The 11,461-nt window shown below is 56.3% G+C and overlaps 1 protein-coding gene across 1 annotated transcript; it reads right to left on the bottom strand.

Moving 5' to 3' along the window:
* Positions 1 to 10,918: 10,918 nt before the first annotated feature.
* Positions 10,919 to 11,461, bottom strand: NEUROG3 (neurogenin 3; the record flags this gene model as incomplete). The annotated part of the gene is made up of 1 exon (XM_084209953.1): positions 10,919 to 11,461. One exon carries the CDS (start codon positions 11,459 to 11,461, stop codon positions 10,919 to 10,921), a length of 543 nt encoding a protein of 180 aa, XP_084066079.1.

Below are 11,461 nucleotides of genomic sequence, written 5' to 3'. Positions count from 1 at the left end.
GGGTTCCAGCCGGGTGTGGCACATGCCAGCATCGCCAAAGCCACCTCTGCAGCCATCCCGGGCTGTGACACCTCTGACAAAGCCGGGTCTGTTCCTCCCCGCCCCAGCGGTGCCCCAAGCGCTGCCCGGGGATCAATGGATCCCTGATCCGCCCCCGCTGCGGTTCAGCCCCCGCGGCACTTCGGAGCCCGGGGTTTGTCAGCCCCTCCAGCCCCTCCGATTCCGAGAAGCTCTAAAAAGAGACTTTGATTGCCATGGTTTTTTCTTTAGGAGTTAAAATACCTTTCGTCATCCCGCGCAGCAGAGCGGAGTTGGAGAAAGCGGGAGGGGAGGGAAATTAAAGGGAATTATTGGAATGTGCGAGGCCCCTCCGGACACATCCCTGCCACGGGAAAGGAGCTTCAGTCCCATCTCAGTGTGGCAGGAAAAGCTCTGGCTGTCCCATATGCATTTCTCAGCCTTTTGGGGACACGGAGAAGCCCCTCTGCACAGACCCAAGGCAGAGGTGAGGTGTGGAGCCCTTAGCAGAGGCTTGGGACAGCCTGCCATGGGCTGCTTGCCCCCAAACCCCAGCTCACCGGCTTGTTGGAGCCTTTATAAACCCCCAGACTCACACAGAGCAGGGGCATGGCCACTTAGTCCAGGTGAAAAAAGTTTTTCAGCTGAACAGTAAGAAAAAAGGAATGCTGACTGGAGTTAATGCAGTCATTTGAGCTATATAAAGAGTAATAAGCGCTCTTTAACTCCTATTTTGATACAAAAATGAAACCAAAAGTACATTTCTGTGCATTAGTGGTTGAAGTACACCCATCAGGTTGTTCTGAGAGGTCGTGCAGTTTGGCTCTGGGGAGATGAGCCCCATGGCCAAGGCTTTTTTTTTTTTTGAAAATAAATTCTTTAAAAATCTGGTCTGTATATATAAAGACATAAAAATAACTAGGGAAACAATCTGGCTTCTAGGAATATGAAAATACTGAGTCAGTCCATAACTGGCTAACACCCTTCCAAGGTGTCCTGCAGGGCAGAGATGCCTTGGAGGGTTCTGAGGGTGAAAACAGGGCTTTACTCCAAATGCCCTATAGCAAAAACACAGCTCCTCAAGCCTGCTTCTACCAAACTCTGTTTCCACTGGTGAGCTTATCCTGGGAGGGGTTACAGCAACAGTAATCAAGAAGTCTGTGTTTTACAGGGCTGACCTTGCTGGGGTGAAAAGTACAGGGTGAGCAGTGGGAAAGGCAGTGCAGCCCCTTGCTCTCCCAGCTGCTTGGATTTTTAATTTGCTTTCTGCAAATCCCCCCTTTACTGCAGCAAAGCCAGGTCATTGCTGTGGCCTTCCCAGAGATGTGACAGCAGGAGGTGGGATGAGCACAGAGGGGACAGACACACAGACACACCACTCTGCCATGGGAATGCCCCATGGGAGTGGGGGAAGGAGAGGTGGCAAACATTGCCTATAAGAAATGCACATTTTTCCCCCTCAGACCCCTACCCCAGGTTTCTCCACACAGCATTAGCAGATGTTGTTTCTGCCTGGGCCAGCCTGCTTGGGAACACTGCAAATGCAAAAATTGAGCAGTTTGATGAAATAGAAATAACTGATAAATAAGTAGGTGAAGAAATATTTGAGGAGCTGCAAACCATCTCATTCAGCCACTCCAGCAAGGAGTCTGGACAGGACAGCCATGCCATGGCACGGACCTTCAGGCCAGGAAATGCTCTAAATCAGGCTTCTTCCCTGCAGTGTCCTGGGCTGCTTCCTGAGATATTGTTGGGTTTTTTTCACCCTCCTGACGTATTGTCCTGCAGCACATTCTGGGGGCTGCCAGTGTGTGCCAAGAACCCTCTGGCTGTGACGCACCAGCCCGGTTTAGGTGGCCAGCAGCCGCTCCTTCCTGAGGGAGCTGGGAAGCCAGGGCTCCCCAGGGCTCCCCCAGCCCCTGTTCAGAGAACATGATGCATTCATTTTTAACACCATCAAGGCATGTGGAAAATGACAGTCTGGGGGAAGGAGGACTGTGAGCAGCATCTCTGTGGCCCTGTGAAGTGTCAGGAGCTGTCTGCAAAGCAAAGCACTGCTCCATAATGTAAGCCATCCCCTGAGTTTTCCTGGATTTGGACAAATAAAGATAGGGAAGGAAAAAAAAATAAAATAAAAACAAGACACACCTTTCCTCAGCCTGGTTCCCAGGCAATAAAAATATCTTGGAGCAGGAGCCCTGGCTTCACAGCTTGGCCAGTGAAGCAGTCATGCTGTGAGCCAAGGCAGCAGGGAGCTCACCTACACCACTTGGCTTTGCTTGTCCATAGGGGGATTTTGAGGATCCCAGTTCCCAGGCAGCACCATCACAAGTCATTTGAGTCAGGAAATTAATGGTCTTCCCTTCCCAATGCTCCCACAGACCCCTTCTCCTCCTCCTTCTCCCCCCCGTTCATTGCCTGCTTCGAGCACTGGTCAGCCCCTGCAAAATCCCAAATCTCCCTTGGGAACCACACACCCAGGAGTGCATTTTTCCAAGTGTCTCTCCAAATATATATGTCAGCAGCAGCAAGGGGAGGAGAGCAGGAAAGAAAACCATTTTATGAATATCTATCTGCTTGCAGATCATTAATCCTCCCTGGGGAGCCCCAGAGCTCTTTCATCTGCTTTTTGCTAAGTTTAGGTCAGAGGTTTTCGGGTGCAAGCGTGGTTCAGGGAAAGGCAAAGGCCCTCTGGGCTTTAGCAGATCACTGAGGAGGAATTTGGGCAGGCAACAGGAAAGCTCTTTCCCCGGCTGGGAGGCATCCAGTCAGGACAGAAACAATCCTGGCTGCTGGAGGCTTTTATAAAAGTAAGAATAGATGTTTACTCGCAGGAAAGCGAGGAACGGAAAAAGTTATCAACGCCATTGTTTGCCACAAATAATTTCACCTTCTCTAGTCGTACGGTGAGTTCAAAAAAAGCCCTGCTCTTGCTTATTTAACATCTCATACCGGGGGCAATTGCGTAGCCCTTACGTGGCTGGGCTCAGCCCCGAGGGCTGGGCTGGAGCTCACCCCGGGCAGAGCCGGTTTCACATCCCCTCCCCATCCCTTCCCTGAGATCCGGTTTTACCGACCAGCTGCCCCTCTGCGGCTGCTTTTGGGGGCTGACAGCTCTGAAATTGCCGTTTATGCATCACCCTTCCACAAGCCGGAGTGCGAGGAACTTCTCGGTGCTCAGCTCGGGAGCCGTCCCTAACACACGCTGGCTGCAGCATCATCAGCTGCATTTGTACAGAATCGAAAAAATAGCAGAGCTAAAACTTAAGGCAACACCTTCCCCTGATTGTAGCCGGGTTTGGGGTTCACGTCAGAGCAACAGGGGACCGAAAACCTCCCCAAAATACTGCTCTTGAGGGAGAAATTGAGGTCTGCCCGTCTCTGAGGCATGCTGCTCTGGGGGAAGGGTCCTTCCCGGTGTGAACCACAGCTTTTCCATCGGGACCTCGTGGAGGGCTCCTTGCTCTCCTGCCAGGACCCAGCATCGCCTCCCCCGGCCCCTCGCAGCCCCCTAGGACCGATGGCTCCCTGAAAAAGGCAGCGTGCCCAGAGCCCGGCGTCCTGGCCCGCGTCCGGCCAAGGCCAAGGGCGCAGGATCCCAGCACCACCTCCTGGTAAGGCCCTGCCATGCAAATCCCCCCGCAAGCTTGGGGACAGAACCTCCTGGAGAGAGAACCCGGGGCTGCCAGACCCCAATCCTTTCCGGCCAAGAACGGGCATCATCCCCTGGGCCTGGCACCACGAGCATCATCCCCTCTGCCCGGCAGCACGGCCGGCCCCGGCTGCATCCCCCGGGTGGCAGCAGCTGCCTGCTGCGGGGTGAATAGCGGCGCGGCTCGCCCCAGAGGGGACCGAATTTCATTGGAGATGAATGGGCACCTCCTTGCAGCCCGTGACATTTTCATTGCGGGCTAACAAGGGGAGAAAAATCCAATTAGGTGACAAAGAGGGTCCCTAATCGGCCGTGCAGCCCGGCGTGGGGCAGCCGGGACAGCGCAGCATCCCACAGGCGAGCAGGGAAAGACCATGAGAAAACAAGAAAATGCTCCAAAAGATTCCTCCTGTGATAGTACAGAGGCCGTACTGCGCTCAAAAACCGGATTTATAGCGTTGCTATTTGCACCCCCAGGATCCCATCAGTCAGTCTCCCAGGTCACTGAGATAAAGTGCCCCAAAGTGAGCTGGGCAAGGCAGGGACATCTCCTGCCAGCTACAGATTCCAAGGGCAGGGGTAAGTAACCTGCAGCCAGAAGCATGCTGCTCCTCAAAGAAAATATTAATAAAATTTGGCAGACTCCTCCCATGGCACCCACCCACCACCAAACCTCCAACAAAACCAATTCCCAGGAGGAGGTGAGAATGATCCACATCAGGATTTATTACCACAGCAGCTTTTTCAAACCACGAAAGGGCTTGGATAACCTGGGTTGCAGTTTTTCCAGCAACAGGTGCCTTTTGCACTGTTTGAGTGCGTGCAGCCAGCAGTGCCATTTATCTCTGGTGCCTCAGGGGGGGAGGATTGGTGGTGGGACACCCACCCATGCAAACCCCTCCCCTGCCAAGATTTGGGGGTGTCAGGGCAGCAGGGGATGCGGCGAGGGCATAGCAGAGCACTGGGAAAGGCAAGGGGGGCACACACATAAATAACAGCTGGGGTTTGGAGGAAGGGTGATAAATGGGAATGCTGTGATCCCTCGGGAATTATTAACGGTGGGGGAGGCTGAAACCTTGGCTTTGCCCCAGGAGCTGGGCTGTGTGGAGAAAGCTGATGGGCAGGGGGAACAGATGGCTGGGGGAGGCCCGGGGTCCATCCAGGAGCAGGGACTCTCCACCAGCACAGGCAAGGAGCTGTGCTGAGCTACAGCAGCTGTGTCTGCCCCAGCACCCCCTGTGCCCTCTCCTCCCTGGAGCCCCTCAGGTGGCTCCAGCCACAGCTCCAGGTGGCCACCGCTGAGTATTGACCCAGTGCTATCTCAGCTCCCACCTTATCAGGGCTGCAGCCAGCTCTGGGCACCAGCACCTGCCCCATTAATCTTCCCCCTGTCCTGCAGGCGTGAGGTCTGTACCTAAAACAACCTGGTCAGGGAGGGAGCAGCAGGGCTTGGGCCCTGGTGCCCAGCACCTGGGGATGATGGATTGGTACCTGGGAGATGACAGGAGAAGTTTCTCTTTTCCCCTCCAGCTCATGCTGCTGCCCCTGCCCTGGAGAGAGGACCACCCTTTAGACCAGGGCATATTGGTGGCAACTTTTTCCACTGAAATTTCTGTGCTGTAGATTGGGGATGTGGTGCCTTGAGGAGGAGAGGAAATGAGTTCCACTCCTGAGCCTGGGGTGGGAAGGAGGGGAGAGATAATTAGATAATTTCCCTGCATTTTGATCTGAAATAACAAGCTGAACCTGGGTGAGCAGCCCACATTTCATCCACAGCATTCAGGCTGAAGGTGGAGATGTGATTCCCCGTGCCAGGGCCAGCTCCAGGCAGAGCTGCACAAAGTCCAGGCAAAATCACATCTGAGGCCCCAGAAAAAGGAGGCAAAGCCTCACGGCTCTGGCTGAAATGAAAACAAAAGGCAGCGATTCTTCATGGCTGCAGCTGCACAACCCCTGGCTTCAAGGGTTAAAAATGCAGTCAGAAATATCAGGGGGGACCATCAAGCACAGAACTTGTTTGTCCCTCACACAGAAGGGAGAGAAGCCCCACGCTTTGACCAGGCAGAATCCCCAGCCACGACGGGGTGGCTGAGGTGATTCCAAATGTCTCACCCCCAGCATTCTGCTGTCCCCAGTGGCCCAGCAAATTATGGGGGTGTACAGAGCTCACAGGGATGGGAAGCTCCCAGTGGGAAAACTCACAGTCCTGCTTGTCCCAACACAGGTTTTCTAGGGAAAAGGCAAGAGAATGGGAGGCACAGTGACCCAAGCAAAGGCAAGGCTGAGCTTTTGCCATAAAAGCCACACTGTGTGTCCAGGAATGGAGAAGGATGCTGGGGGTGTTGTCACACACCTCCTGTGATGGGAAGGAAGAGCATCACTAAACCTGAGTCTGAGCTGAGCAGAGTCCAGCTGGCCAGCCAAGGGCTTGGATTCACAAACACATAGCACCTGCCCAGAGGTTAGTTAGCACAGTCTAGCCCACTTCAAAGTGTAAGTGCAGGCTGATCTACCCTTTCCACATGTGCTGGGGAGCCCACAGCTCCCAAAGGGCAGTGCAGAGCTGTCCTGCTGGAAAGCAGGGCTGTCACATCAGCAGGGGACACTGGCACAGAGGCCATGGCCCTGGCTGCTCCTCAGGAAGCTCAGTGCCTGCTCCATGCTTTTGGCCTCTCCTTAAAAGTCCCTTAAACCCTCAGGTTATGTTTCCCTTGGCACAGAAAGGCACAGTCCTTTCGGTGAGGGTGCCCCATGAAGACCAGGCAAGGTTTAAGGTGGTTTAGGGGTGCTGGCACCCAGTACCACACCCCCTCCTGCTCTCCCCATCTATGCTGTGCAGACAGGATGGAGTTTCCCCCTTCCTTACACAAACTTGGGATCTCCTTTCAGCCATTGCTCTTTTTTTTTTTTTTTTTTTGTATTGATTTTTAAAAGGGGGCACTGCGGCTTTAAAGAGCTTCCCAGACTTGCCTTTGTGACCGGAGGAGAGGGTGGGGTGGTGGCGGAGGTGGGGACCCAGAAGAATGAAATAAAGAGAAGTACAACAAAAAGAAGTTAAAAGTGTGAGTGACAAGTTTTCGGCAACAGGCTTCAGCCCCTGTGGGGTCGTTTGGGCGAAGAATGGCTACAAATGAACAAATGAGCTGGATTTTCATGCTTGGTGGACGGTGAATGAATAAGCATCTTTTAAAACCCTATCAGGAACTCTTTGGATTGTCATTATAGCCGGGAGGAGGGGGGGAAAGGCAGACTTTTGAAGGCTGATCATGTGAAAGAATCCCGATTCTTCGCCTTTTCTCTGCCGGCAGGCACGGCTACCCCGAAACGTGCGGGCAGTGCAGCCGCAGCCCAGCATCCTGCCGTGGCCCGGCACAGGAGCGCTTCTGGGGGACCCTGGCGTGCCCCCGGGCTCTCTGGAGGAGCTGAGAGGGTCTGCTCTGCTGGCAGGAGCCCCCGCTGGTTCCCAGCCCTGTGGAAGGGATGGGCAATGCTTTGCAGCCTCCTCCTCCTCCTCCTCGTCAGAGGCAGACAATGTGAGAGGGCAGGAAGCAACTCACTTAAAGGCTTATTTAGAGCACAGAGTGGAGGCTGAGGTCAAAGGAATTGCCCTGGGATGATGGGAATCACCTTCATTTTCTTGCCAGCCTTCAGACACGAGGGAGCCGACCAGGAGCAAGGAGGAGGGGGATGAGTCTGTTGCCGAGGAAAGGACCTGGGTGTTTCCCCTTCCCTGGCCCTGACAATGAGCCTGGCCTCTCTGAACCATGCAAATAATTTACAGCCTCTGTTTTCAGCTGTTTGTTATCCTCAACCCCCCATTTTAACCTTGACTAGAACACAGCAGTGGTGAGACAGTTGTAGGAGACTCCACAGCCAGGGTTTGCTGAACACCTGTAAAGCCATAGAGGAGAGGGAAGATTTAGAATGAGACAGGTATAAAACCTCCTTATTTCTGTAATAAATGATAATATCACATATTCAAAGAATCACAGAACTGGAGAACTGTTAAGGTTGGAAAAGACCTTTAAAATCATCGAGTCCAACTGATGTTTAGACTGCCTTGTCTAAAGACAGTCTAAAGACAGAAGGAGACCTAAAACTGAATATTGAGGGCATGAAAACATCAGGTCCTGGTGAAGCATTCTTCCCTGGCTGCAAAAATAAAAGCTGGGTTCGCCTGGCGTGGGGATTTCAGCAAGCAAAGGTGGCAGGGTCCGGGTTAAGTTGGTTTTCATCCTGTTGCCTGCAAGTATGCCAGGGCACAAGCCTGAGCCTCTGAAACAGCCACGGTCCCAGCAGCCACCTGTTTCCCCCACATCAAAAAGTCCCGAGGCCACTGCAGCAGCCGTGGTTATAAAAGCCGGGCACTGGCACTGGGACAGCCCCGTCAAGAGAAATGAGACCATCATGCACTAAACATAGAGAAAAGATAAATGGAAAAGGAGTCTTTCAGTCTTCATTATCAAGTTTCCATGGGTTTGCTAAAACCATAGCAACCGGTTCAAGCAATGATTAACCTAATAATGTGGAGGCAAAGAAGAAAAAAATGCATTCAAGCCCCTAAAGAAGTCACTAGTTCTCTAGAGGTAGTAAATCTGCCCCCCCCCCCCCCCCCCCTTCCATCCACCCCCAGCCTACAGCCCCACGGCTGGAAGACCAGAAGCATCCTAAGTCTCCAGAAAAATAAATCAGCAATGCAGTAAACCCCACTCTAGTGACCCCTTTCTGAAAATACAGCCTCGACGTCTTGGTGAACTTTTGTAATACCTGCTCTTCACTGGACTGTCGTGCTCTTCTTGCTCCTTTTCTTGCACATGTCCACCCTGGGTTCTCTTTTGCCATTTTTTTTGCAAAAATGCTGCTTTTGCCGATGAGTGGGCGTGTTGTGATCCTCCTCAGTGCCACGGTACCTGCAGATAGTGAGGGCAACGTGATACCTCCTGCAGGGAGATATCGGAGTGGAGCTGCACTAGCAGGGAAAACATGAAATGATTTTATCACCCAAATAATGACGGTGTTTCGCTCGTGGCCACACACAGAGGCCTTGGAGCACTTTGCAGACTGTTAGAGTAGGAAAACAATACACAATTCAGCCAGAAAGGGGGGGAAGGGAAGGGGCAGGAATACCATGAGGTCTTTCATTCTGCCTATCTGATCTGCGACACAGATAGATCACGTTCAGGGCTAGAAGAGTACACACAGAGATGGGCGCACACGGCTTTTTCCGAGTCCTCATCCCTGCCCCACGGCCTGTGCTCCCCCAGCAATGTGGGTGTTTCTTCCCAAAGCACTGAACAGGCAAAGAAAGGGAGCTCTGCATAGATGGGCGGGTCCCAGGAGGCGGCAGAAATTGCGGATCTCCAAAAAAGCTCAAGTAGAAAGTGAGATCTGCTCACCTTGCCTGTCAAGGTGCCCTTGCTCCCTTCTCCCGGGTGTGGGACACCCGCAGCTCCTCTCCGTGGGACAGTTTTGTTGACCGAGGCTGGATCAAGTGCACGAGTAAGAGGTCACTGCTGCTCCAAAATCCACCGAGCCCCGCGTGTTCTCCGGTCTGCAGTGCCTGCTTTAGCACCAGGGCCGTGCCGGCCTCTCCCTTCCCCGCAGGCCTGGGCGATGTCCCCCCACATCCCACCTGAGCGGACAGCACCCCAGCAGCTGTCGAGAGAGAGACACATCGGGAGGGGCTCCCCATCACCCCGGCTCGGCCCGGGCAGACCCCGAGGGCTGAGCCCCGTCGAGGGGACAAGCTGGCCGTGCCTTCAGCACCATGGCCAGAGCCCGCAGCGCCGGTGCGGGCCGGGGCTGCCGCGGGCATCGCTCCGCGCTCCCACCGCACCCAGCGCTGCCCCCGCCGGGGCTGCCCCCTCCGCCCGCCCCAGCCCCCGGAGCGGGGGCAGCGCGCAGGGAGGGGATCGGGGGGGAGCAAGAAGGGGCTCCCCGTGGTTGCCCCGCCATCGGCGGGATGGCGAAGCCGCGGGCAAGGAGCCCGGGCCGCCGTGCCCGGCCGGGTTCCGCCCTGGCCGCTTTCGTTGCGGTGCGGGAAGGGGAGGTTGTTACTTGCGTGAGGGGGGAGAGTTGTTTGTGCGTGCAGCTTTGTTTCCAGTAACCAAATTTCTTTTGTTCTACAAATTGCCTCAATAGCGTCTCTTTACCTCGGGCAAACGGGCTCAGCTGAGAACAATTAGCATCACAATGGGCTTTTGGCCTCGCGGGCCGCTTTGTCTAGCGGCGGCCGCCCCGGCGGGGCAGCGCGGAGCGGGGAGGCGGCCTGGCCGTAAATCTACCAGCTACAAATTGAGTCCCGGCAGGACGGGGCCGGGAAGGGCTGACGGAATTCATGCGGGTTCTCTTCTCACCGTGGCAGCGGAGGGAGCGTCTTTCCCATCTCCTGCGCTCCCCCCGCCCCCGCTCTGGGCTTCACGTTCCGGCTGCTGCCCCCGGTCCCGCCCGTGCCCCGGCTAAACTCACCCCGGGGGAGGATGGGGTCGCCCTGAGGCGACGCTGCCCCGGGCACCGGCGCCGCTCCAGGTGCTGGAGCGCTGTGTCCTTAAAACAGCCCCGCAGCCGGGCACACCTCACCTGCAGCCGGCGGGACGGGAGCGGCCGCAGCTCTGCGGGGCAAGGCACCTGCAGAGAGAGGCCGGTTTTAAATCGGAGCCTGGGCCTCGACGGGCACACGCCGGCGTGCGCACGGATGCGGGACCCCGCTGCGCCGCTCTCCATCTCCGCTCCTCCCCCGCAAGGGAGCGACCCCGCACCGGGCACAGCGCCCGGGCCCCGAGGAAGCCCCCGCGGGGCCGGCGCTGCCCACCCCGGCGCTGGTGCGCGGGATTTTGAAACTCCCGGAGAGCTCTCGGTGATAAAAACAGGGCCTCGCACTGGTCTGGCCGCGACACGCTTTATTTTTCCTCTTCTTTTTCTTCAGAAAAACTCAAAATATAGCTGCGGGTACAGACAGCTGGACCACCGCTGCTGAAAATACTCTTATATACAAAATACATATTTGTTACGAAATATAATCAATAAATACCGATAGCGACAAATTAATATAATTTACCGTTAACGAGTACAAAACCGTGATTTGTTTTTGTCCGCCCGCTCCCGCTGCGCTTTCCAGCCGAGCGGGACGGGACGGGGCGGGGGCAGCGGGGGTCCCGCCGCCCCCCGGCGCGCAGCGACGGGAGCCCCCGCTCCGCCCCGCCGGCTCTTTGAAGGCCACCACGGGGGGACATTGGCCGGGCGGCGGGCTCAGAGGAAGGCGGGGAAGGCGGCGGGGCCGCGGCGCAGGGCGGCGGGCGGCGGGGCTGCGGGGCACGGCGAGTCCCAGGGCCCGGGGGAGGCGGCGGCGGGGGGCGGCGGCGGCGCGGGGGGCTCGGGCAGGTTCTGCTCGGCCAGGCGGAGGCTCTGCGTGAGCGCCCAAATGTAGTTGTGGGCGAAGCGGAGCGTCTCGATCTTGGTGAGCTTGGCGTCGTCGGGGAAGGTGGGCAGGACGCTGCGGAGAGCGTCCAGGGCGGAGTTGAGGTGGTGCATGCGGTTTCTCTCCCGGTCGTTTGCCTTCATGCGCCGGCTCCTCTTCTGCTTGCTGAGCAAGCCCTCGTTCCGCGCCTTGCCGCGGCCCCGCCGCGCCTTCCCCTTCCTGCGGGCCGCCGCGTCCCGCGGGGCCAGGGCGGTGCGGGCGGGCGAGGCGCCCCGGCTGCCCGCGGATGCCCCGCCGGCCGCCGAGGGGGGATCCTCTGCGCCTCCGAAATACGGCTGCCCTTCGTCCGGGGAGCGGTCGCTCTGCGGGGCCAT

This window comes from Fringilla coelebs, assembly GCF_963513975.1.
Source record: "Fringilla coelebs genome assembly, chromosome: 8".
Classification (NCBI taxonomy): domain Eukaryota; kingdom Metazoa; phylum Chordata; class Aves; order Passeriformes; family Fringillidae; genus Fringilla; species Fringilla coelebs.
This window is presented reverse-complemented; position numbering and strand designations above follow the sequence as displayed.